This window comes from Gymnoscopelus braueri (genome assembly GCF_963280865.1).
Source record: "Gymnoscopelus braueri genome assembly, chromosome: 4".
In the NCBI taxonomy this organism is placed as follows: Eukaryota; Metazoa; Chordata; class Actinopteri; order Myctophiformes; family Myctophidae; genus Gymnoscopelus; species Gymnoscopelus braueri.
In genome coordinates, this window is record NC_137605.1 from 39133194 (window position 1) to 39161136 (window position 27943).

General features: G+C 43.7%; 2 protein-coding genes across 12 annotated transcripts in view; one reads left to right on the top strand and one right to left on the bottom strand.

Moving 5' to 3' along the window:
* entpd3 (ectonucleoside triphosphate diphosphohydrolase 3) overlaps positions 1 to 14935 on the top strand; it is a 55333-nt gene extending 40398 nt beyond the window's left edge. For all 4 annotated transcript variants that reach the window (XM_080426153.1, XM_080426152.1, XM_080426155.1 and 1 more), the window contains 3 exons: positions 953 to 1069; positions 1759 to 1896; positions 11614 to 14935. In XM_080426153.1, coding sequence (XP_080282279.1) covers positions 953 to 1069; positions 1759 to 1896; positions 11614 to 11802 — 444 coding nt within the window. In that variant the 3' untranslated portion in view covers positions 11803 to 14935. The remainder of the gene's footprint in view (positions 1 to 952; positions 1070 to 1758; positions 1897 to 11613) is intronic.
* A 137-nt stretch (positions 14936 to 15072) lies between these two features.
* Positions 15073 to 27943, bottom strand: part of rbms3 (RNA binding motif, single stranded interacting protein) — a 160322-nt gene continuing 147451 nt past the window's right edge. For 4 of the 8 annotated variants that reach the window (XM_080426162.1, XM_080426158.1, XM_080426161.1 and 1 more), the window contains 4 exons: positions 22356 to 22496; positions 21910 to 21996; positions 20441 to 20565; positions 15073 to 19430 (listed from right to left, as the gene is read on the bottom strand). In XM_080426162.1, the coding sequence (XP_080282288.1) occupies positions 19427 to 19430; positions 20441 to 20565; positions 21910 to 21996; positions 22356 to 22496 (357 nt within the window). In that variant the 3' untranslated portion in view covers positions 15073 to 19426. The remainder of the gene's footprint in view (positions 19431 to 20440; positions 20566 to 21909; positions 21997 to 22355; positions 22497 to 27943) is intronic. The other 4 variants (XM_080426164.1, XM_080426163.1, XM_080426159.1 and 1 more) reach the window with 2 other exon arrangements.

Genomic DNA, 27943 nt, shown 5'->3' on the forward strand with positions numbered 1-27943 from the left:
AAAAATCCCGCGCGCGCGCGGGAGGGGGGGCACATGCATGCGGACCCTAGCCTTATTCAAAAACGTATTTGTGGACCTTCAAGATTTGTTGTTGAGTACCCAATATCAGTGAGAGAGAGATTTGAATATGAGTGGGAGGAACAGGGACAATACACGCACGCACACACGCACGCACCTGCACGCGCACGCACACGCACACACACACACACACACACACACACACACACACACACACACACACACACATGGAGAGAGGAGCTTTCAGTCAGTGCTAAATGTAGAAAAATAAGCAGTAGCCTTTGAAATAAAAGAAAATAATTACATTAATAAGAAAGACCCCACATATTGTGAGGAACAACAAAACAAAAATCTAGGCATAGGCAATGCCCTGCCCCGCACCACCCCCCCCCCATTTTTTAAAATAATAATAATAAATTTAAAAAAAATAAGATTTCTTTTTTTGAATATATTTTTTGGGGGGGCTTGTGAAAGTTACATTTATGGTGTGTGTGATATGAAATCTGAGCTTACCATAATCAAAGTAATCATATTCCATCATGCATCATTGCACAATTCAAATAATTCTCCGCCCTGATTTGCCATGGACAGTGTTGCCAGATATTGCGAGAGAAAGAAGCCTAGGAAAACAAGCCCAAAAGAAGCAAAGTAGGCGGAAAAAACAGGAAAAAAATGTCTCCGCCCCCTCAGTATTTCCTATTGCCCCCCCAATTAAAAATTCCTGTATCCGGCCCTGATTGTGAGGAACAACAAAACAAAAATGCATCATAAGGAAACTGGAAATATTTTCTTTATTGAAGACAGTTAAACAAAGCATCTTCGTCAAATGGCGATATATTACATGATTGGGGAGATGTAGCCTTGAGCAGTATGTTTTAAATGATCATTATTGTCCATAATATTTAAGAATTAAAAATTGTTATTCTCCCTACAGGCATACGCTGGATACTTTTACATTGTTAGGTCTCTGCTCAGCGGCATACCTGGTACCTCAGAACTTGACAACTTCCTTGCAAGCACAAAGAAACTCTGCCACACACACTGGACAGTTGTAAGTTTCCTTATGATTTTTCTGGTTTTGTTTTTGTTTTTTTACCCCTGAACTGAGCCATCATGGCCTCTCAGTTTGCCCTTCTGTCGCTCAAAAAATGATCTGCCCTGACGTCACAGTGGCCGCACACACTGCCACAGCTGATTTCACTGTTTTCTCCTCTGTCTCTTTCTCTTTTAAACACCAGACTTTCGTTGAGATTCTGAATTCTTAATCATTGTTTTATTTGATGGCCTTCTTACCCCGGCATTTGACCTTTGTGCCCTCAAACAAATTAGAATGCCAAAAGCCAAGTGGCCTTGCCCCTAAAATGACGAAATTCCAGGCCTGCCTGAACTTGAAGAGAAACAACCTTTAGTTCAGTTCACACTGGTTCAATAACCATTACTGTCTAATTTCTTTTTCTATGCACACAAAAATAAATATTTTTTGCAGAAGTCACAACTCAACAGGCCTTCCTAGTTAAATAGAGGAGAGCATTGTGTGTTGTACTATTACACATAAACTTCCATATTGACACCACAATACCTCATTGATACTGTAGTGTACTGTAGGTAGAACTAGCCATGGGTATGAATGAATATTTGTCCAAGTTAGTTCAGACATTTTACAGTACAGTGCGTGGACATAGTAAGCATTCATAAAATGATCAATAGTGTATGTGAGATGTTTGTTATTGTGTCTTTCAGCTGCAGGAACAAAAGCATTGGGTCGCTCCAAAACATCTCAAGACTTATTGCTTCTCATCTCACTATATTTTGAGTATACTGCAAGACGGCTACAAGTTTAATAAAGAGAGCTGGAACAGCATTGACTTCCAAAAAGAGGTAGGTGAAGGATTTCTCCACTGGGAAGAACACCATGGTTTCCTAATTGCTTCCCTTTCTTGCAAATAAAATAGCTGACCATTTTCTATATATTGTTCTTTTGGTAACTCTACCTCAATTATGCATTCTTGATGAATTAAGGCACACAAAGCTTAAAGGCCTGGGTCAGTGATGCATGTGTATCCCCACCACCAAAAAGAAACAAATAGCAATGTATTTTTTGGGTTTCAGAGAGAGTAATGGGTTTGTTTACATTGGTACCGTTTGTAAACACTGGAGTAAATATATATGTAGCTTTTTGGTGGGGTAAGAAAGTTCCAAATATACTGTTGAATCAATATTACAGCACATATTATGAAGATATTTGACACATATTGTGTACATACTTAATACCCTGTTTGTATGGCACACCACTTAATAACGTCCTCATAATGTCATCATATCATTAAAGTGGTGTAAAATCGGTCATTATACTGTAAGTGAATGATACAGTACCTCAAGCAACCTATGAGCAGTAAAATAATTGTTGGCATGGTGTGTACGGTAACACTCATTCAGACAGTTCAATACATATTTATATGATAGAAAATAACTAAAAATACTTGTCAAGCTCATGATGAATGTAGTAACAGTAAAAGAAAACAGTAAGGCTTTGCTTTCAATGGTTAATCATTTATAACAAAACAAAAGTATTGAGCATTGTTGTGTATGTGTTTCTTGTCTAATTCTCCGTAACATACTCACTATGGGATATCAGCGCCCCCTGGCGTTGATGCAGAGCTACATACCATAAACTCCCGGGCCATTCATTGGCTGAGAAGGGTATGTCACGTGTCCGGTAGACCGGAAGAGGTATAAAACCTCTTGCGTGACGTGGCTCATCCTCTTTCGCTTCTCTGCATGGCAGATGCAACAGCTCAAGACATACCTTAATAATAACAAACGTAACTTTGATCAGGACAGAAACCAGCTTTAGCCCACTCGGTGGTACTTGTACTAACCAACGGGTTTTCCTCCTATTAAAAAAAAAAAGTTTTATTATTTCCGCTCCCGCGGCTATCTTCTCTTTCTTTCTTTTACTGCTAAAGCAAGTTTTCCTCCTTTGAGTTTTCCGCGCTCTTAGCCTTGCGGCTGAAAGCTAACAGCTCGAGCAGCGGAGCAGTGGAGTCCCCTACCGCGGGCTTCTCTGCTCCAATGCTCTCTGTATATAAGCTCGAGATGGAGGTTCCACGTCCCTGCGTGTTGCTGCTCTGCCGCTTGATGATCTCCGGGGATGACCCTCATGGTTTCTGCATCTCGTGCCTCGGTCTCTACGGGGCCGAGGCATTTCCAAGATGCACCGGGACGCTGCGAGGACTGCGCTGTTCTCCACGCTGCACCTCGATAGCCGCTTAGCCAGGGCAGCGCCCTGGCTGCGGGAGGCAGCGACGTCTCGTCCCCGGTCGTCGCGGATCCAGCAACACGGCCCAGGGAACGTGGGTGGTGGGGCCCACCACGTGCGCTCACAGTCCACAATGGGCCCTCCGGCAGTCCCGGCTGCGAGCGGCGTTAGCCCCCGCTCGCAGCACCTCCAGGCTGCTACACAAGCCGTGCTACGCAGCACTGCAGCAGCCGCTAGCACCGTGTCTGGGGGAACCACCCAGGTGCAACTACCTAGCGGCACTTCCTCCCCCTCTTCCCAGCCGTCTACTCCGCTGCCACAGCAAGCGTACCGGGCCAGCGGTGCGTCGCCAGGAGACGACGAAGGGGCGACGGCAGCATAGGCGAGGGGAGAACGAGGCAGAAGCTCGTGAGTGAGTTAGCCCAGACTAGCTACGTTAGCTGCTTCGCTAGGTTAACGTCGCCTTAGTCAGGCAGTGTTTTGTTGGCTTAACACCCATGCAACAGGTTATTAACAGCGTTGTCCTAGCCTAGCTTGCCTCGCTAGGATAACACCAGCTTGTTAGCCTTCTCACTCTGTGTATCGAGCAAACCTCGGGGGCTTCTGAAGACCTTACTCGATGGACAAGATGGACGGCTCCTCGACTGCCAGAAGGCCATGTTTAATGAAAACGAATGTGTGTTTAAAAGTACAAATTTTTTTCTGCCAAAGAAATAAATGTGTTACATGTTACAAACGATCTCGTTCTTTCACGTGGCTTGAGTGCAGCGGAGCAGTGGAGTCCCCTACCGCGGGCTTCTCTGCTCCAATGCTCTCTGTATATAAGCCCATAATGTCTGTGATGCCCGAACTCCGGTATCCCAGACATTGATGGGCTAATATCTGTGCATGTAATGTAAATGTATCAACGTTCTCAATTACATAAGCCCACACTGTCTAGAACACCCGAGTCCCGGTGTTCTAGACATTGTTGGATAACATCTGAAAGAGCAGCGGAGCAATGGAGTCCCCTGCAAGCGGGCTTCTCTGCTCCAGTGCTCTCTGTGTATAAGTCCACAATGTCTGTGATGCCCGAACTCCGGTATCCCAGACATTGATGGGATGATATCCGTGCATGTAATGTATCAACGTTCTCGATTCATAAGCCACAATGTCTGGAACACCCGAGTCCCGATGTTCTAGACATTGTTGGATAACATCTGTGTATGTTTTGGATCATATGAAGGTAATATAAAAACCCACATCACCCCTGTCCGCCAGAGGGCGCAAATGCGCCAGTGGAATGGGGTCACGCCGGTTTTTGCCTTCCGTCCCACAGGAAGTGCCCACGCACCACTGTGAACCGGAAGTACTTCGGTCAGACATGACCCCTTGGCCGTACCGCCTCATGATTTGCAGGCCACGTTCGCCTTTAACGAGCGACAAAGCATCCCCTACGGGGAGGAAGGTTTTGTCGCCTCACAGGCTTCCGTCCCACAGGAAGTGCCCACGCACCACTGTGAACCGGAAGTACTTCGGTCAGACATGACCCCTTGGCCGTACCGCCTCATGATTTGCAGGCCACGTTCGCCTTTAACGAGCGACAAAGCATCCCCTACGGGGAGGAAGGTTTTGTCGCCTCACAGGCTTCCGTCCCACAGGAAGTGCCCACGCACCACTGTGAACCGGAAGTACTTCGGTCAGACATGACCCCTTGGCCGTACCGCCTCACGTTCGCCGCTGGAGGGCGACAAAGCACCTCCTAGAGGTTTGTCGACACTCCGTGCAGAGCCTTTGGGCCCAGACAAGATGGCGGCGGCCAGAGTAAGTTAGGGAGAGAGTAATGACAGTAGCGTCGATCCCATTGTGAGAATGGAAGGCGGAAGTGCTCTGTCTACGTCAATGAGATAGTTCCAATGTTGGAACTATAGCCCATAGAGGCCCGCTTTGCGGCGAGAGCAAAGCGTGACGTTACTCTTTTTTCTACACTCTGGCGACGGCCAAGGTAGGATTACTCATATATATATCCAGTGGTGGGATCTAGTTTTCACTGTATATATCTATGGGCTTAATTCTGACGCCGGGGTTTTTCCCGTGGCCAATCACGTGACTCCTCCGAGTCCTCCGTTGGCCAGGGCTTACCAGCGCTACTAAACGAGGGCCACACAAGCACCGCCGGCGGCAGTGGCAGCGTCACTGGTCCCCATGGCAACGGTCCCCATGGCAACGCTCCCACTCTCCGAGCGGCCGATGACGTCACGTCCAACCCACTCGCTCGGTGTGTGAAGCAATGGAGGTTTGCAAGCCGAATGCTTAGGTATTGCTCACAATACTAAAGGTTTTCAGGCTGCATTTCTCCACAAAACCCCCCGTGACAGAAAAAGTATTGTTTTCCCGTGCAAGGGGTCCAGCAGCCAATACTCTGAGGGAGGAAGTCTCCTTCCTCTTGAGCTTGGGCGCTATTAAAGAATTACTTCCGATACTTCTGTTTACTATCCCAGTACATCAGCGTTACACTGTGTGTGTACAGGGTTTTTTCAGTACAGCAGTGACACACTGTGATTGTACTGATCAACTCCCCTGATCCGCAACAACACATTGTGGTTGTACTGGTGTGTTTTCCACGTGCTCTTATGCATATAATCTCCTATGTCGGACACGGTGTTGTTCCTCTCATGCAGAGGGTAAGGCAACCATGTCTCTGAGAGAGGGGGTTCACTCTCTCTCCATAGTGAGTATGTTACGAAGAATTTGTCAAGAAACGCGAGGTTACGTTGTAACCCCGGTTTCCTTAGAATTCAGAGTAACATAGTCAGAGAACTATCTATGAATCGGAACCAACTGGTTTTCTATTCGTAATATTTTCTGGTGGAAAAGAAGGGGGGGGGGTACGACCCATTCTGAATCTGAAGGGTCTCAATAAATACTTGGGTCAAAGAGCGGACCTCTGTCTCCGCCATTTTGGAGGGACAGATGCCCCCTTTGCCGTACCGCCTCACGGACTACAGGCCTCGTTCGCCACTAACGAGCGACAAAGCACTCCCTAAGGGGAGGACGACTTTGTCGACGCTCCGTCCGGAGCCTTTGGGCTCAGACGAGAGGGCGACGGCCAAGGTAGGCTTACTTCGGACGGCCCCGTTTGTCAGAGTGACAGCGCCGTTGGTTTCCATGGAAACAGACAGGCTGCGCTGGCGGACAAACCGGATGCTGACGTCAGGCAAGGTCCCCGCGACCGGTCACGTGACCCCGCCGGGTCCTAACGGACCGTTAGTACCTCTACTGCCTCGAGCGGTCACCTCAGGGTTAGCACCGCTGGCGGCAGTGGCAGCGTCGCTGGTCCCCATGGCAACGCACACAGGGTTAGCGCTGCTAGCACCAGTAGTAGCGTCTTTGGTCCCCATGGCAACGCACACACAAAGAACCGGTTCCCTTGGAAACGGATCTCAACGTTTCTTGGCCCATGGTGATTTAGCCTTGACTAGCTTGTTAGCTGCTAGGTTTGCAGAACCTCCAGTCAGGCTACTGTTGCTTCGATTGGCGGCTAACTGGCCTCACTAACAACAACACATTGCAGTGTTATTTTTAGGTGCAGCGCATAGCCAGCCCCGCTAAAGCAACACCACGGTGGCCACCTTCCACCGCTACCCTTCCACGGTCTCTAACGGCCCCGCATGTGCGGGTCCGCTGGATCACGTGGCGACATCACCGGTCCAGTTGGAAACGTGTGCGTTGTCCGCACTGGGTGACATCAGAGCCCCTCCTGACTCGCTTGCTGAGGCAGCTTGTTGGAGAGTTTGCAGTCCGGAACTGTTTTACTATCCCGGTACTTCAGTGGTACACTGTGTGTAGGGGTTTTTTCAGTACAGCAGTGACACACTGTGGTTGTACTGGTCAGCTCCCCTGATCAACAACAACACACTGTGGTTGTACTGGTGTATGACCCTCTCTGCGGACGGTGCGTTAAGGAGATGGGTGGACCAGCATTGTTTTCAATGCTTATTTCCACGTTCCTTTCGATCCACCACAGTCAGGAGGTGGCGCGGCACACAGACGTGGCCGTTTCCCCACTTGACGTCGAGGGGTTTTTCACCGTCACCGTCCGTCGAGCGTCTTGGTCCCGTCTCAGCAGACCACCTTCATAGGGGATCTCGCTGGGCTAGACCAGGCTCACGGCGCGTCTGTCCCGGGCGGGATAGACAGCGTTTCGGCCTAGGGTCTTCTCGCGTGAGGCGACAAGTCACATACAGGCTATGCGTGCAGGCGACGGGTCTCATGACTTCGGCCTTACACCTGTTTCGTTTGGACAAGCCCCACGTGTGACCTTTTTTCCCCGGAGGTGGATGTGGGCTCTTGGAGCCCCGTCCACCTGAGGTTGTCATGTCCTGATCGGAACCGACAACACCACGACCGTGTGCTATGCCAAAAAGCAGGGAGGCCTGGCCTCTCCAGTGTTGGACAGGCTAGCTGGCGATCTGACGCTGTGGTGCGACGCGCGCCTTACGTCAACCAGAGCCTCACAGGTACCGGGCCTCCTGAACAGTGGAGCGACTCTGTTGTCCAGGGGCATTTTTTGGTACGCAGATTGGCCTCTCCTCCGGAGATAACAAGCCAGATCTGGGCCAGGTTGGCCGACTGAACTGCTTTATGCATTCCCGTCACTGGAGTTGGTCCTCTCAACTTGTCAGACTCCACGGACTGTCAGTGCCACTGGTGGCACTGGCGTGGGGCGCATGGAGGTTAGGAATAATCCTCTCCTCTACAACAAGCCCTGGGCCCTCCCCCCGATCAGAGATCTGCTACGGCAGGCAGGGGTCGGAATTTTCCACAAGCAACCTCAGGACCTAGACCGGTGGGCTTGGCCCGTGAGGGGGAGACCTTGACTTCTTATGGCCTGCCCCCTGAGGTGGTAGCTACCATCCAGGGGGCGAGGGCCCTTTCCACGAGGTCTGCGTACGACGACAGATGGAACCTGTTCGTGTCATGGTGTCTGGGTCAGTCACCGCCGGTTGAGGCCTTCCGGGCCTCGGTACGCAGCATCCTCATGTTCTTGCAGGACAAATTGAACCAAGGTCTGGTTTTCTCGACGGTTAAGGTGTACCAGGCGGCCATTTCCGCTTGTCACGTGGGTTTCGATGACATGACGGTTGGCCGACATCCGCTGGTGCGTAGTTTTATGAACGGTGCCAGGCGGGCCAGGCCGGTCTCTAGGCCTCTGTTCCCGGCCTGGGACCTGGTGGTGGTGCTGGGGGCGCTTTGCCTCCCACCGTTCGAGCCTTTTCACTCTATGGATCTGGAGATCGTTAGTCTCGAAACGGTTCTTGTGGTTGTTTTCACTACAGCTACACGGGTCAGCGACATACATGCGCTCTCAGTAAGTTCGGAGTGCATGAGGTTCTTGGGAGACGACAGCAGGGTTTGGTTAAGCCCGACATGGCGTTTGTTCCCAAGGACGGAATGGTGACCCAGACACCGGTTGAGCTGATAGTTTTTCATCCGCCTTCTTTCGCTTCGGCAGAGGATAGGCGGCTGCACTGTCTCTGCCCAGTGAGGGCGTTGAAGCTCTACGGCCGGTCGTCGTCGCAACTTTTTGTCTCCTTCGGCCCAGATGGTCGGAGGAAGGCAGTGACTAAGGCGACGCTTTCTAGATGGAGTGTGGATGCCATTAGGCTGGCCTACGTCAGTAGTGGCGCTCCAGTTCCAGAAGGACTGAAGGCTCACTCTACTAGAGGCGTGGCTACTTCCTGGGCCCTCTCCAGGGAAATGTCGGTCCAGGAGGTGTGCGCGGCCGCAAACTGGTCGTCTCCATCGACTTTTGCGGTTTTCTACAGCCTGGATGTGGCAGCGGCGTCAGTGGCGCACGCTGTACTGGACATAGCGGCTGTCTCTAGTTAGGGTAGGGGAGGTTAGGCAGGTCTTTTGTGTAACCCGCCTTTTTTCCCTTCTCTACCTTCCTTCTCTTGAGTCCCCTCGGAACCACCGTTGGTAGGTTTCCAGGGGAGGAGGCCCTGTTTCCTTGTTTTCACTTATGGGTCAGACTTGTGTCTGTTCATTAGATGAATAGGCAGACTTGGTCTGTCAGGGTCCTTTTCTTTCAATTATATACCGCACCCCGGCCCGGAGGGCTGGGGCGCCCGTGAGGCCGAAGGTCACGTCCAGGGGGACGGGGCCTTATGGCTAGGGGGCGTGCGGACCTGAGATTCGGTATGGCTATAAGCCCCAGGGGGGTTTATGTATCCCATAGTGAGTATGTTACGGAGAATTAGACAAGAAACTCAGGGTTACGGATGTAACCCCGGTTTCTTTAGAATTCGGAGTAACATACTCACCTAACACCCCTGTTTGTGTGCATCTGCATGCAGGAAGCGTGTTAAAGAGGATGAGCCACGTCACGCAAGAGGTTTTATACCTCTTCCGGTCTACCGGACACGTGACATACCCTTCTCAGCCAATGAATGGCCCGGGAGTTTATGGTATGTAGCTCTGCATCAACGCCAGGGGGCGCTGATATCCCATAGTGAGTATGTTACTCCGAATTCTAAAGAAACCGGGGTTACATCCGTAACCCTGAGTTGTCTCAAGTGCCTCATTACAGAGCCATGTTGGATTATATAAAGTATTAACACATGTCATGATGCAAACATGAACTTAAACTTAAACAATTAACTTACAATGTGCTTATAATACAATCATAATGCCTAATGCAAAACTATTTAAAGGAGGAGTTCACCCCAAAAAATACTTATTTTCTATCAATTACACACCCCATGAAGCCTCGATTTCATCGATTTGTTTTTGTTTTTGTGGCATTCCTAAGACAATAATTTGATGACCGTGTGTATTTCCGGTAGGAGACACAAATAATCTACTTTGTGTCTCCTACCGGATACATTAGCCGGTAGGAGATTATTAGCTTAAGAATGCCACAAAAACAAAAAAGAATCCATGGATTCAAGGCTTCATAGGGTGTGCAATAGATAGAAAATAAGTAATTTTTTGGGTGACCTTTAAGCAAAATGTCCAAAACACAGTTTTGCAGTTCATTTAATTTCACATATTGGTTGACCTGCAAGTGAAACTCTGACGATCTGTGTGCTCTATGTACTCTACTGTATGTGTATGAGTCAGCCCTAGATCATCCATTGGCGCACAGTATAGCCCTGATGTTGACTGACATATTCAATCATCTATCTATGGTATATGAAAATGTCAAAGGGAGAATGGAAAGCTTCAGTTATGCCCCGGGGAGATAGAACTTATTTTACAAGGGAACTCCCCAACAGAAGGAGATTCCTAGTTGGTGAGATTCACAGCCATCAGTCATGCAAACTATATAGTAGCTCTTTTTAACCCATTCAATCCGGGAACGCATCTGCAAATGTCTTCTAAATCCTAAAAGGTGTCTGAAAACCATATGTTGCTATAATATCAGTGGTTCTCAAACTTTTTTCATGTCAAGGCTCCCAAAATTATTGGTTTACAAATGTTTTCTTTAAGAATATATATATTAAAATGTTCATGATTTTTCAAAAATAGCAGGTCTACAAGCTCTTGACACGGCACTTGGTGCAGTGCTATGAGCTTGTATATCTGCTATTTTTGAATAGGCAAAGTATAAAATAATGGCTATAGCTAAAATCTAAAATGACACAGATGCGTTCCCGGACTGAATGGGTTAAAATGTTCCTCACCACTGTCACTGTTTCCAGAGAGTGGTTAACCTTTTAGACTCAATCATTCAAAACAAAAGGGTTTCCCCTGATAGCTGGCAGCAACCCCTGATTTCCAAACCCCGTCAACAAGTGAGTTACTGTGCACTTTGTTTCATGGCAGTGGGGTCTGTTAATGACACAATTGGTAGCCACTGTACTGTAAAAGAGACCGACTTTGAGACTTTACAGGGATGCTAGATGGCTTTTCTGGTTCATATTTGGGCCCCAGGGCTTCAGCTATTAACTTCAACATGAAAGGCCTGGCTCTTGACAGTTCTCTCTGAAAAAAGGCAAAGCAGTGTAGAAGACGTTTCAGTATGTCACTACTTTACACGCAACTGAGTAAGGCGTCTCGTCGCCATTATTAAAATATGTGCACCACATCAAATCTATGGAGGCTTCTGTCTGGTTGAAAACTGAATTAAACTCTTTCAACCTGGCATCCCTAATCTATTAAAGTGAAAAATATCAAAACTTTAGAAGATCTACAAGCTCACAACGTGTCACATGGTGACCCGTTATGAGCTTGTAGATCTGCTATTGCAGGGAACAAAAATTAAATAAAGGGAAACAAAGAAACATCTAATACACATGCTAACAGAGAAATACTGTACATAAACTGACCAAATGATGTTCTCTTCTGTGCAGGTGAAGAATACCAGTGTAGGCTGGAGTCTGGGTTATATGCTGAGTGCCTCCAACATGCTCCCATCAGATGCCAAGGAGTTGCTCCCCATGTCCAACCCACTCTATGCTGGACTCATCTTCCTCTTTTCAGCGCTAACCATCATCACCATCGTTTTACTCTTCGTCAGCATTGTCCGCTACTGCTACTGACCACATTAGGGACAATTACTAATTGTTTACTTTGACTGGTTTCACTCAAAGAGGGTAGTATTTTTTTTACCCAAGGACAAAGGGTAAAGATATGAAAATGTCACAGAAGTGAAATGCCTGTAGGTCTGTAATGTCAAGAATTATTACCCCACTGTTTTTCAACCTCATCTCCATGTTTTTATCTGTAGGAGTAATGATGAATATATAATGCTGAATTCACACCAGCAGCTGTGTGAGTGACTGTCTGTAGTGCAAAATGCAATACAGTGGCCGTGTCCGAAGTAATGAATTGTAAATAAGCGAGTTATTCCCCAGGAGAAGAAGTGCAGAGACACTCGATACCTTTATCTTGAATTGTCAAAGTTTCTCAACTTTGATGTTTGTGCCCCCCCCCCCCTCCTTTGCATAGACAATGCATAGAACCTTGCCGCTTTCTCGGAACGTGGCAGAATGTCCGCTGCTGTGTGTGAATTCAGTAGAAGTTCATCAACGGTCACTCTTTCGCCCAGGCAACAAATCTAAAGCACAACAGATTGTCCACATGGTGAGGCAGGATAACTAAACCACAGCCATTATGTACTCTCCCACAGGGATTCTCAACCTTTTTCATTTCAAGCACTCCCAGTTTCATATGCATTAATACACAGAACCCCATTTGATACAAATGTTTGTCTCTGGGAACCCAATGTACTCTGTAAAATCCTCAGTGTTTATTTAACTCTCTGAGAGTGTACAGATGGAACCATTTGTACACTCTCAGAATTACAGACCCGTAAGGGTCCATTTGGACCCATTGTGGTCCCCAGACCCGACTTTGAGAAACAGTGCGTCTACCACTATGCTATACCCAAGGCATAATTACACAAACCATGCCTCGATCGTTTCCACTGGCCATCCTGTCCTGGTCACCGCTTTGACGGTGCAGCAACCACGGCAACTTCAGATCTCACCATCCCAAAGTTGTTGCTGTATAATGATGGTTTTACAACAAAGCCAGGACTATTTACATCACTTTAAAACAAGGCAGGCACGCTGACAGAAGTGGGCTTGAGCCCCGACTCAGCGTTGTCTGAGTTGCATACTGAAGTGTGGGAATCAGTTATAATCTACTTCAAAAGCTCATATAGTATAGCTCTGGATCCTAGATATAAAGTGACTTGGATATTCAGATGCAGAAAACAGTCACAGCTTGGGTCAATCACAACGTTTGTGTAATTTTGCCTTGGAAATAGCCACACACGGCTACAGGCCACCAGCGACAATGAGACCTGCTTAAGGTCTCATTGTTCAATTCACTTTGCAGTGAATTGTGGGTATTGTAGGCTCAGACAGCAAAGCTCCAGAATCGGACAAAAGGAAAAAATAAATCTCAGTTGGTATAGCAGGCAATCAAAAACGTTTTTGTGTCGATCGACAACTTGAATAAGCGTCCACAAATTTGACAGTGGCAAACTCCTTTAATTATGAATTCTCAGGATGAACCTATTAAGCTTTCTTGGTTGAAGGGAATCAATAATAGGGGGGAAAGGCTCAGTTTGCTCTTCAGGCAAACTATAACAGGTTATTTGTGGATAACTAGTCAGATTCAGCTTTCTTCTTATCTGTATGTGTTACTGTCTTCCACTAGAGGGAGATATTATTCTTTTTAAAGTCAGAGACTTGACTGTTACAGTCATTGGTTTACATATCCCAAAACAGCAAAGGGGAAATAAGTACTGTAGATGTTTACTCTTTTCACTGAAAGATGATGTAATTATGCACACACACTCTTTTTACAAAGAGGAACAATTTGGTGCGTGCATATATATATATATATATATATATATATATATATATATATATATATATATATATATGCACGCACCAAATTGTTCCTCTTTGTAAAAAGCTACCATACAATATGAAGGACTAGACATCAAAGTCATATGCAGCACTGTTTATTATGTAACATTCCAGGACCTTGACAATTCCAATTCAACATTGGCCTCACCCAATAGGCTACCCTAAGCACTGTGTGGTGGCATCCATGGACAATCGTATTTACAGAGGATTACAGACATGCAAAGTGTGTCCCTTATCTTCTGTAGACTAAAGATTTATACTTCATTGTACGATGGTGTCGCGTGGCTATAATAGCGCAACAACAATGACCAACCAGGCTTCCACTACCTCGGGGTGGATTTACACATATGAAAGGTCTTGGTGCTTTGTTTATACAGCTGTATAAAGATAACTGATCCCATTCCAAACAGCCTTTACAAATGCTGCAAAGAACTGAACATTTAGCCACACAATCGCACAGACTGATCAACTCAATGGATTTCAACACTGGAATACTACAGCAAACAGTGTTGATAAAACAGTAGCCTATAAATAAAATAATACAAAATAACATTCACAGCTGCCAGGCGGAATGAAAAATGTAATGAAGGAAACTGTGTAGGCCTATGCACCATTTTGGAGCACACATTTTTGGAAGGACAATGTGCAAAGGGTACCCAATAGCTCTTTAACACGTTTGAATGGAAATCCCTCTTTAATATATACCCCCCCCCCCATTTAGGAATGCATGTCTTATTCTTTACATTTGTTTTGGCCCAGTATCTAAAGAACTTTCTATTGTGTTATCAACAAAAGAGGGCCCAAAGAACAGCATATCCTGCAAAATTTTCACTGAATGTCGCATGATAAAACAAAACACCAGATGGTTAAGTAGGAAGTATATATATATCATTCTGTATGTTCTTGCTCTTGGGGTCACATTGTCAATGATGTGATGGTGTGGCCTGGGGTGATGCATGTGTTTAATCTGGTACACCAGCTAGGCTACATGTACACTAGTATTGATATTTTGATAATGACTGATTATCTATTGTCTGTATTGTCTGTCGGGTGATTGAATGAGTTGTACTTTACTTTGGCTGTGTATTTAAAATAAAATGAATAATATCAATTACAGATCATGAATGAAATAAAATGAGATCCATTCGTTTTTCATGTATTACTCAGTCTAAAACAGTGAGTTTTAGATCTTTTTGAATCTTTAATGCAAAACGATAAAAAAAAAAAAAGTATGAAGAGATGGTTCAACATTATCCTTTTCCAGTGGCCATTATACTATACGAGTCTGTGTTTCATAGACCATACTTACTCAAAATACAATAATTTTGTTTCTTTCATTCTTTCTTTTTTTTACTCTAGTGCCCTCTAGTGGCACGCATTTGTACATGCACGATTAATTAGCACAAAGTAATTAGTAGACTACACAAATTCTTTGAAACATTTTTTATTGAAAGATTTGTTTAAAAAGAAAACACAAAGAAAAGAGACATTTCAAACTACAATAACATCCACTTGTTCTACAGACACTCTCAGAATCACAATTTCAAAGACATGGGAGGCATATGACTGCAACAAATAAAAAAATAGCATCATCAAAGTATTTCTGTTGCATCTTCTTTTAAACACCTGTACAAAAAGATCTCATAAATATTACTTTTGTTCTCTCTTTATCTCTTTTTTTCTCTTTCTCTCTCTTTCTCTCTCTCTCTCTCTCTCATTCTCGCACGCGCAATAATTTATTTTCCAATAGAGGTTTCACTGTTTCTACATGATTTTGGTTGAACCATAACTTTAGCATGCTTCTTTATTACCGTCTCTCCAATACCTTCCTGCCAAGGCCAGATGGGGCAAAGCTCTGAAGGTGTGCCCTCAGAGCAGTTGTTGCTGTTATTATAATAACCATACTCTGACTGACAGAATATGTACACAGCAAAAATACTTACATTTCACTCTGAGTGCAACTCTCACAGTTAAACTAACACTCTTTTTTCTGTGTAGACATGCAGTATGATGGGTCATGTATTGTTTAGTATTAAACAATACTTCAGAATTAAGGAGCCTATTGTGATTGCCCATATTGGCATTTGGCGTGTTCTTTTGAACGCAACCTTGTGCATGTCTTCTGTTTCAATGTCAAAAGGAAACATGATGTAGCATGAAAACTTTACGCTAGTTGCACTGCCAAGTGGGGAAGTCATAGGCTAAAAAGAGCATTCTACAGCAGTGATTCCCAACCTTTTCTGTATCAGGGCTCACTTGAAAATCTTGAAAGCGTTTGCAGTCCACGCATTTGACCACTTCACACTTAAGATGGGTGGGCCGCGTGCAGTTTATTTTAATGATCATCAATTTGTGTTCTGGCTTGGAACTAATGTAGTATACTTTAAAGAGGTGGTGCTATGGTTTTGCACTTTTTCTGTTTTTCATGTGTCTATGAGCTTCATTAAGCCGCCTGGTGGTGTTTTTATGGTGTCTTATGTCTTCTCTGACTATTTTGAGTTTCTACCTGGAGGCTGAAACCTTGAGGGTCAAACGTGCCAATAGAAAAACAGTTACATAGTGACATAGTAAAAACATACCCTCCCCCTCATTATCATAACACAACAGGTGTGGGCATGAGGAGGAGGAGAGACTAGGACAGGTGGGTGGTGCTAAGGTGGTGGAGGAGGTGCTAAGGTGAGAACCAGGTATACTTAATGAACTGGAGGCGTGTCCACATAAAAACATAATTTTAACAAATCACTGAAAATCACGGCACCCCGTCTTTAAGTTCCTATTTATCAGTATCCAGATGAAAACCATTTTTTCAAGGTTTTAAAGAAAAAAGATCATGTAATTTTTTGTAATATATTAATGTTATATTATCATTTAAAATCATCTTGCTGTTTGCCAACTATTTGGGGGCCCACTTGCAATAAATACCCTTGCGGCCCATCAGTGGGCCCCGGGCCGACAGGTTGGGAATCACTGTTCTACAGGAACTTCACAATAATTTCCATGGTCTTCCAAACTGGCTTTTGAATGTGTTGTTAATGCCCCCTGCTGGGCATCTCGTTCCCACACAGATGACACAAAACAACCTGGCTCCTCAACACTGACCAGATTATAGCAGCTCTCACAAAGTCAATCCTCAAAAAAGGCAACACAAAAAACTAAAATATATGTTGTTGTTTTTTGTCTTTTTCGTCATAGGAGATGATGTCATACAATAAGGTGAAATGTATTCTGAGTAGACCTTCAGGTTCAAAAGAAATGCCCTTTACTTATACAGACTGGAACAGAGATCGTTGCCCTGCTCACATTTTAAATGGCTTGAGTTTGGCAAGACAATGGCATAACAATATGTTGCTTGAGCTGAGGTTAAAATAAAACAATGCACAGACAAGGCAATGTTCCTAACTGTTGGCCAACCATCGTTAAAGCTGCATTGTGCGATATCTTGATAGAAATGCTATGGTTTCATTGAGACACTATCATAACACTATCAATAAAAATGTGCATGTGCCAGCTGTTTTCTCTCCCACCTCCTTTCTAAAGCATTCTGTCAATTTCAGGCATGACTGTAAGCTCCTCGTAAGAACTGGAGCTCCTCTCCCCGAGCGCCTCCCAGATTTGTTAAAACGCCTTGCAACCTCCGTCCCTCTTTAACAACTTAAACCCTATAGTATATACTTACTTTTTTATTTTTTCTAAGATTTATTTTTGGGCTTTCATGCCTCTATTGATAGGACAGTAGGTTGACAAGAAATGGGGAGAGAGATGGGGAGTGACACGTTGCAAAGGCCTTCGGGATCGGGACTCGAACCCGCGACGTTGAGCCTACAGTATGTGGCCGGACTGCTATGCCAGCGATCCGGGCCAGTATATACTTAGTTGATCAGGGTCCCCCATTGGTCTAAACTTGGTCCTCTACTTTTTTCCCTCGATAGCAAATCTGCTTGCCGAAAATAGACAATCTAAATGATGCCCAGAATAACATGACATGACATGCCCACCCCATTACTGCTCACCCCATCCCATTGCGTTTCCCACTATGGGGGATTATCCAACCCAAGTAGTTGGTGCGCGTGAAGAGGAGAGGGAGAGCTGGTTTATTTTTACACATAATTTATCATTCCGATTGTTTATCGGGAAGGGGCAGCATATCGCGCACAATGGGGCTTTAAAAAAGTCAGATAACATCTCATTGCCTGTGAACATTTTCGATGAGAGATAGGTAATGACAGTCAAAGGAGATAAAACCCCCAAAAGGTGTAGTGTAGTCAAGTGTATACCTTCCTTTCCATCTGTTTATATTTCAAATAGAATAATGGGTTGACGGTATTCACATTTTCTGTGAACAGTAACAGTAACACTGCTCTATGATCATTAGACCACTGCCAAACAGTTCTTTCTATTCATTGTGGTGGAACGTCACCAAGTGAGAATCATAATTATACGGAAAAGAAAACACATGCAAGCTCCATTTTCCGGCACGGTCAAGGCAGGTGTGTGCATTTGTGACGTACATTGTCTGTCACTTCTGAAACTTTCCAACACACACCGACAACATGACAAGCAAGAAAAATCTCAGCATTGAAATTAAAATAAAGAATAATAATAAGGAAAGAATGTTCTATTTATTCCCAGTCTCTATCCATCTTTGGTATAAAATGTGCCACCAGTAGGCTGTGTGTATTTAACAACAACTAACAAAGACAAAAGAAATTGTGACAATTTCCCTAAAACTATTGCTTTTTGCACATTTGTTCTTCTAAAAATCCTATCCTTGCACTTTTTCCTTATCAGATGTTATCTGTTTTGGGTTTTTCTCTTTTGTTTTTGTAGTGAGACAAGCAAAGCAGGCAAAACAACTATTTCTTTTGAAGCTCATAAAGCAATTGCAAGTTTCTTTTAAAAAATGCCATGGATTAACATTTTTTCTTCATAAACAAATTTTAACTGCATTTACCATGAAGCAGTGGCTTCATCATTCCCACCTGTTTCCTTAAAGGAGATTTATTCTACCCACACAAGTTGCAACCTACCACATAATTTAAAATCTTCATACAAATACAGCCGCATCTTTAACCTGTACAGTGATATTTGTAGATTTCATCTCTGATGATCTAAAACGCCCAAAGACCTCTCAAATCATTCAGTCTTTTTTTTTTTTTTTTACGATTCAAGACAATGGAAAAGTCTCCTCCCCCCAAAGTCTGAGAAAATTAAGGCAATAAAGATTTAAGAAAACATTTATATTCTAGAAAACTACTAAACTCATAAAAACAAGGAAAATAAAGTAGCTTAATACCAAAGGAAGACAACCTGTTTTATTTTTTTATATATTTTTTTAAACTTCCTTCCTTTTCTAATAAAAAAGTCTGAAAATCTACCTGCACATTCAAATGTTCTTTTATTCCCGTACAGTTTATTGTTTGACATTTGCTTCAGTCTCTTCTGTCACGCTCCAATCTCATGGATGACAGATAATAAAGTTGCAGAATGCAGTTCAAGTCCTCTTGAGCATAGCGTCCCATCATTGCTTTGTCCTGTTTTCTTGTTTCTCAAAGAGACCAAGTAGAAAATACAACTGTAATATTTGTTTTCCTTCGTGTTTCTTTCTTTCTTCTTTTTTTGTCTTTTTTTCTTCTTTTTTTGGTGCCTGTGCAAAGTGGAAGCATTCTCTTCTCACTGTCGTCCATCTATCTCACCTTCTCTTTTGACTCTCTCTGTGTCCCCAGAGCCTCAGTGCAGTCCCTCTCTCTCAAGGCAGCGCAGCAGTAATCCTACCATCGTCTGCTTATCTGAACGAGACACAAAAACAGCAAGACAAATTCAGAAAAGGCCCACTGGGGAAGCGATAACAAAATGTTACTCTTCCAAAAGGCAGACAAAACATTCCTTGTGTTTACGAGCAAGAAAACGTGCTTTGCAGACTGTGGTCATTAATAAGTATTATCTATTAGGTTTAGCCAAGTTAATATTTGTATGGAATAGAACAGTTTGAGTCCCACGATCACCATTCCTAAAATACAATTTAACTAAATAAATGAAAGACGACAAACCAACGTGAGTATAACCTCAAATAGAAAGTGTGATGTTTTAACCACTTAAACCCTCTATACTTAGTAAACTTGGCCCTGGTCAGCTCTGTACTTGGTCCGCTGCCAAGGGCGGATGGGCGAATGTTCCCCCCCAGAATAGGGATGCTAGGGTTCAAGTGTTTAATGGAGAGTGGCCAAGCCTCATGACTAAAACTTACCAGACATTCAATAGGGCTGATGGGTTCTGCAGTTTGACACACGGAATCGGAATCACTACTAAAAAGGTGGGCCTAATGAAAAGGGAGGACGCGTCGCAAGACCCCCGGCTTTTATTGCATTTTAATGTATTTTGTCATTTTATTTTCAGTCTGTGCGCACTTATTGAATTGAGTCTGGTCACTCATTGAATTGTGACAACCTAGAAAGGTAACATCATGTGACAGAAGGTCACTGCACATAATATACTATTAGAAATGTATTTATGGAGCTCCTCGAGGGTTTTTATTAGTAATTATTTTTGATTTGGAACAATGGCTGGGATAGTTCAAATTAAATAAACCATTAAAATTACTGGTCTCGTCTTCTGGGACGATCCTATCCTATGAGGTCAAGGAACCACTTCATATTTCCATGACATTTTGTCAAATCATAATCAAGGAACCTAACTAGCATGTGAGCCAGTCCTAAGCAGTCACGAACGGCGAACGCTTCCAACAATTTCAAGGGGGCCCTGATCTAGAAAAGGTTGGGCCCGACTATCCGAAACATACTTAGTCTGTTGGTAGGTGTAGGCTGTAGCGTGGTCCCCTGTGTTCTCCAATGGTAACGGCTGCTGTCCATTGGTGTCCTGGGCGGATGGTGGGGCTGTCTGTGGAGAAGGTTCTGTCAAACCACCCTGACACAGAAAGAGCAATTAACCCTAGCATCCCAATTGTGGACATGTCATAATTGATGAACATTTGTTTTTTCTCATTTTTTAAAATATATTTTTGGGGCTTTTCTGCCTTTACTTATAGTGTATAGTGGAGATGTACAAGAAACATGGAGAGAGAGCTGGGGAGAGACATGCAGTAAAGATCGTCGGGAACGGGACTCGACCCAGATGCACTGTCAGGCTACTTTAGAGCCTAGGTGCCCGGACCGCCAAGCCACGGTCCAGGCCATAGTTGATGAAAATTTGCGAAAATATGTAGCTCTGTAGCTCTCTGAGGGTAAAAAGAAGGCGATCCCAGTCAACAAAGTACTGTATATAGGATTTAAGTGGTTAAGAATATTTAGACATAACTTTACAATAGTTACAAAAAAAGCAACAAATAAGCATTAACATTACACATCTTTATCCATCTTTATTACACTTTTTTTTTTACATTAACCACTTGAACCCTAGCATTCCCATTCTGAGGAGAACTTTAGCCAAAAATAGCAGATCTACACAGCTAACAACGCCTCGCGGCGCGAGAAGTTGTTGTGAGCTTCAGCGTGGTTTGGTGTAGAGGGAAAAAGAGCCGACCAAGTACAGAGTGAAAGGTCAAGTTTACTAAGTATTGATGGTTTATGTGGTTAAATGCCTGAAAATATACATTAACATGAATCCAACATACATACCCTGATGACTGCAGTCAAACAAGTGTATGAAGCTATCTATGAAATCTATGTAAAAGTTAAATCTGCAACACAAATTTATACAATATGCAGTGGGGGGTCCCTGCTTCATCTCTCTCTCAGCTAGGGGGTCCTTGGCCTGAAAAACTTTGAAGACCCCTGCTCTAGGGAACAGTACAGAATATTGGCCAATAAAAACTGTCCATCGGTGAATGACAAAATAGACACATCTATTATTTAAATTTTGTGGTATTCCCAGCACTGTTTAAGGATGATGGCCGTGAAATACTTTTACCACACGTCTCTGTCAAAAACCTCAATTCTGCCTCAGTGTCACATAAAAGTCAATTCATGAATGAACAAATCTATGAATGACTGAATTAATCAATCAATCAATCAATCAATCAATCAATCAATCAATCAATCAATCAATCAATCAATCAATCAATCAATCAATCAATCAGCATGTGTTATTTCTGTGGCTTGTTATCATCATACATGATTTGACAGTTGAGGTGAGGTATGGGAGAAAGTAAAACTGATGCTCTGATGCAAAGATATTTGTAGTAAGCTTTGCCCCGATGAATGCCATGTCATGGCATGCTCTGCAAAAATGGCAACTTCATTTTGTCCTTACTTCCACTGTGATGGCAGAGGCAGGCACTGCAGTGTACTGGGGAATGTAGGTTCCTTGCATAGGTGCAGCTGCTGCGGCAGTCATGTACTGCAGAGGGGGGGGACGAGAAGAGAGAGAGAGAGAGAGAGAGAGAGAGAGAGAGAGAGAGAGAGAGAGAGAGAGAGAGAGAGAGAGAGAGAGAATGAGAATGAGAATGAGAGTGAGAATCATACAAACAATAGGAACAAACTTTTGAGGAGTGGAGCTTAATTGGCTGATTTGAAATTGTATTTTTTCTCAGAAATTTGGTTTGGTCTACGGGCACGATATGACACAATTCATTCCTTTATGAGGAAATAGAAGCTGACAATTCCATTGGAAAATTAAATTAGCAGTGGGTACACACTAGCGCAATTTCAAATGAATGTTATTCAATTTGTTAATAAGGGGTAAATGGGGAGACTCACAGTGCCTGTGGTGCCAAGCGACATGTGATTCATCTGCTGGGTGAGAGGAGACATTATACTGGAGGGCTGGAGAGACAAACTAGGCTCCATGGCTGCATTCGCGTTGATCACAGCACCCTGTGAATGGAAGGAAGTCACAAACTAAACTGAAATTAAACATCGAAACACCGGAAAGAAATGAAAAAAAGAAACAAAATAAGAGTTGCATAGAGAGTCTGAGATGAGGAGGGAGGGATGGAGGGATGGCTGAACTGGCAGACTAGGTCAGTGGGGTTGATTACAGAATCCCTCTGCTGAACAAGATGGAACAGGCTATTAGTTAAATGAAGGTACAAGCAAAATGCACAGAAAACTATTGGGTATCGTAGGCGCGGCAGGAGGAACTCTGCAGTAGCAGCAGAACGAACTGCAGTGAAAGTTTCTTTGCCTTTCGCTGTTGACTTCCAAACTTTGCGTTGAGCCTGTCAAAATCCTACACTCTCCTTTTAACTAGGACGGCAAACTGCTTGTGGGAATGGTGTTAATGTGAGAATGCCCCATGTGCCCAGCTATGTGTATCTCAGCCTAACACCTTGGCACAGTAAACCAGTACTGCTCCAATGCAGACTTAACACATTTTCACATATTCACCAGTGCACGTCTCACAATTTGCCATATTCACAAGGGGGCCATTTTGCTCTTACGTCATTCTCGTTCACTTCCCCTCCGAGCTTCTTATATCTGTTTAGCGTACACATGCGTGCCTCAGCAATGCCTATACTGCCTCCACCGCCTTGAAGACATTCAGGGTGAGCCCCTGCATCCTCAGTGTCAATAGCACCATTGAGAACATCCAGATGAGTTGCATCACAGCCTGGTATTGCACCACCTTCAAACGGAGAGCATTACAGAGGGTGGTGCAGATGGCCCAGCACATCGTCGGACGTGAGCTTCACTCCCTCCAGGGAATATACAAGAAGCGGTACAGTATGTAGCCATAGCTGAGCGGATCATGAAGGACAATCATCACTCCAACCTCCAATCTGTTGACACCAGTGTTGCTGCCACGGCCAGGCAAGCGATACCTATGTATCAAACAATACCACCAGACTTCTGAACAGTTTCATCCTGGCAACCATCACACAGGTTGTTCAACAAGTGCTGAGCCCTGACCAGTGTCAGGCTGTCTTGATGATACAGCGTGTTATTTTTTGGGGTATATAAGACTGAGGCTGCACTGAGGTGACACTAGCAGTGTCACTTATGTTTACAGTTACACTGTCATTTTTTATATCTGCTGCTAAAGGACATACTGTATACTGTATATCACCTGTACAAAAGATCATATGCAAACAAGTCCATTTCTATCTCTGCTGCTAATATGCTGCTATTTAACCACATGGAACTGTGATGTTATACAGTATACTGCTGTTTATATCTGCTGGATGTGTTTCTCTACTTGCACAAGAAGCATTTCTGCCTTTTGTATCGATATTTATCAAGGCTATCTTTTAACCATGTACATTGGACATTGTCTATTTGAGTTTGACTTCTTTCCTTGTTTGTTTTCCTCTCTATTCTTTTCTATTCTTCTCTTTCTCTATTCTAACTCTTCCTTGAAACTGCAAATGGTGAGAGGTTGAATAATAAAATATTTCACCCACTCTTTTACATCTGTAATCGTGTGATGTGACAATAAAGTTGAATCTGAATCCGAACATGCAGATAGTGGTTGTGTCACAGTAGAGAGCAGCAAACAATTCTGTTAATGAAGTATATGGAGACAGAAGTGGAATGAGATAGGGCTTGGACAGTTCATACTCAGCCACGTAGTAACTTGAGTGAGGCTCAAACGAACTCAGAAAGAAGAGCAAGTACTCACACAGTCAGGTTAAAGGGATACTTCACTTTCGGCGGGGGGAAACATTTAAAAAATATATTAAAAATAAATGAAAAAAGTAATGGAAAATTCATGGCCCCCTCACGCATTAGAGTGTCCTACTAATGTGTGAGGGGGCCTTTATTTTGCCATAACTTCTTTCATTTTTTTTTTATATATATTTTTAATGTTTATTTTATGTGAAAGTGAAGTATCCCTTTAAGTTCTATAGCTGTGCGAACAGTCCCAGCTCCTCTCTCTTTTCCACACAGATGCACAACACACAAATGCACGCACGCACACACACACACACACACACACACACACACACACACACACACACACACACACACACACACACACACACACACACACACACACACACACACACACACACACATACACTATCTCTCTCTCTCTCTCTCTCTCTCTCTCTCTCACTCACTCACTCACTCACAAGTCACAATTATGCAGACACACAAGGATACAGGCAGTACGTGTCAAAGCTGGAGGAGAGAACACTTCCTGCAGACTGCAGGTTTTGAGGAGGTGTTTGAGGAACATTGTAGCCTTGAGATAGTAGAGATGCTATGTCACTGTCTTACACAACACATTTAAACTTTTAACAATTCTGTCCATGAGCTTATTTACAAATACAGGGAGACACAAACTGAATAGTATATATGTTACAGGGAAATTGGCATTCCAGGGAAATTGAAAAAGGAGCGCTCGTTTTCACAGTGTTTGTCTTCCCACAACCTCAAGCTCAGGACAAGACTGAGTTTCTCTTCTTCCCTGGAATGTCCTGCAGGACCTTCCCAGTTCAATCAACAACACCCTGGTGGATCCTGCTCTACTGGCAAGAACCTGGCACACATGGCAGCGATCACTCACTCCTGTAGATTTGCACTGTAGAACATCTGGAGGATGAGAATGAACTACAAGGCCATCGAGGGCATAGCACCTACCTTCAGAACATGATCCAACTCCACAACCCTTCCCATTCACTCAGTGTAGATCAGCTAACACACGTCTCTCCTACCTCCTGGTTGCCAAGCTGTGGACTGACCTCCAACCCTAAGTCAGGACTGCAGACTCACTTTTTCCACCGTAGTCTGAAAACTCACCTCTTCAAACTCCAGCTAACCCCCTGGGATCTCTCATTCCTTCTATCACTTCTGTCACAGTGTCTATGATGTTTATCTGGTATCCTTTGCATTCACTTTACCTGACCCTGTCATTTGTTGAAAGGGTTCATGCCACTTACCCTGCACTTTGTAAGCCTGGTTAAGAACATCTGCGAAATGCCTGAATATTAAATTGCAGATGCTGTGCCCATGTTTTTTTATAACTAGGGTCAATGAGAAATTCCCAGGTAATATACAGTATATGGATGGCTTTATGCACACGGAAAACGTTGATGCAAAATAGGGCAACACACATGCACAGACACATCGCTTTCAGGCAGAAACCTCATTATGTCCAAAATGTTACTATTCAGCAAATGGAAAAAGGGCCTGTGTTCTAACGGATCCAATGTAGTTATTATTTACTCACAAACTCTTGTTAATACTTTCATTGGTTAGATTTATAAAATCCACAGACTTAAAGGGATATTTCACTTTCAAAAAAACTTTTGGTCATATTATCGTCTACTCAGGCTTTTGTAAGCCCCCCAGACCGTTTTTAAGTTGCTTGATTCAGTATTTAGATATTTGATATTCATTTTATCAGACACGCCCCCTTCCTATACAAACCCATTATAACTTCAAACTCTATTTTTAACATGTTAGATTCATCAAAAACACCCGTCCTTGGTTCTGGTGACTCACCCTGCCCTCCTAATACGCGAGGGGGCCGTGTTTTTTCGATAACTTTTTTCATTTATTTTTAATATTTTTTTGGAAAATGAAAAATACAATAAAAAAATTAAATAAAATAAATGAAAAAAGTAATCGAAAAAACACGGCCCCCTCACGTATTAGGAGGGCAGGGTGAGTCAGCAGAACCAAGGACGAGTGTTTTTGATGAATCTAACAGGTTAAAAATTGAGTTTGAAGTTATAATGGGTTTGTATAGGAAGGCGGCGTGTCTGATAAAATGATTATCAAATATCTAAATACTAAATCAAGCAACTTAAAAACGGTCTGGGGGGCTTACAAAAGCTTGAGTAGACGATAAAATGACCCAAAGTTTTTTTTTAAGTGAAATATCCCTTTTACCACTTTTCCAAAATAGCTAAACTGTAGATTTTTGCAACTTTAGCATGTACAATAGGGCCTTAATTTACCACAAAAAAACAAACAAACATGAAAAGTGGAAATATGGATATACGAGGATTCCTCCCAACAGCAAAGATGCATTACACACTTACACTACAACCAACCAAGCTAATGCCCACTCTATCTATGCATGTCCTCTCTCATCTTTCTCATGCTTCCCCTCCCCTCCCCTCATGTAATTTTCCATCAAGCTTTCATGCTGGGAAAAGTGCATAAAGGAACAGATAAACCCACAATGACTAATTATCTGCTCTAATTTATGACTGTATCAAAGAGGACACTATGTGTGTGTGTGTGTGTGTGTGTGTGTGTGTGTGTGTGTGTGTGTGTGTGTGTGTGTGTGTGTGTGTGTGTGTGTGTGTGTGTGTGTGTGTGTGTGTGTGTGTGTGTGTGTGTGTGCGCGCGCGCGTGCGTGCACGTGAGTGCCAGCGTGCGCGTGTGTGCATGCGTGCGCGTGTGTGTTAATGTTTTCAGCACCAGACATCTCCTCCTGGGAAAAGTAATAAAGGAGCACTCCTGACAGACAGGCAGACAGACAGACAGACAGACAGACAGACAGACAGACAGACAGACAGACAGACAGACAGACAGACAGACAGACAGACAGACAGACAGACAGACAGACAGACAGACAGACAGACAGACAGACAGACAGACAGACAGACAGACAGACAGATTCCCAGAGGACTGATCCAACTTTGAACTCTTTACCTCCCTCTCCCTCCCTTTCAAAAGACTTCAACTGGAGCCAACGAAATGATGGCACATGACGGCAGACCATTGCATTAGCCATACTGATACCCATGTAAGGTAGAACACTTGTGTTCTGGAAGCCAGACCCCGTTCACCATCGCAGGCATAACTCCAACCCCAACCAGAATCTTTTCCTAATTGTGTAACTTAAGTCTAAAAATTGTCCTCAAACAATGCCTATTACCCCACATTCTACTATACTTAAAGGAGAATTTTGTTTTTTTTTGGTTTTATTACCTTTTCTATGATGTTATGATATCTTAGGATGAATGGTACAGTAGAAAAATTTCATAACTCCACCCCTGGTCCGCTACAGCTTAAAATGTGCGCGGATAGGCCTTAGGTTAGATCACATATTTTAATAGCTTTTTTATTTATTTTTTTGTGAGAGATCTGACGTTCATAGTGACAGAACACTGTCAAAAAAAAAAAAAAAAAAAAAAAAAAAAGGCTTGCTAGACGAGATTGAAATCTCGAGATTTCAATCTCATCTAGCGAGATGATTGCATGGTTGCATAGTAAAAAAGCTATTAAAATATGTGATCTAACCTAAGGCCTATCAGCGCACATTTTAAGCTGTAGCGGACCAGGGGTGGAGTTATGACATTTTTCTACTGTACCATTCATCCTAAGATATCATAACATCATAGAAAAGGTAATAAACTTTAGTCCAAAATTCTCCTTTAAGGGGACAT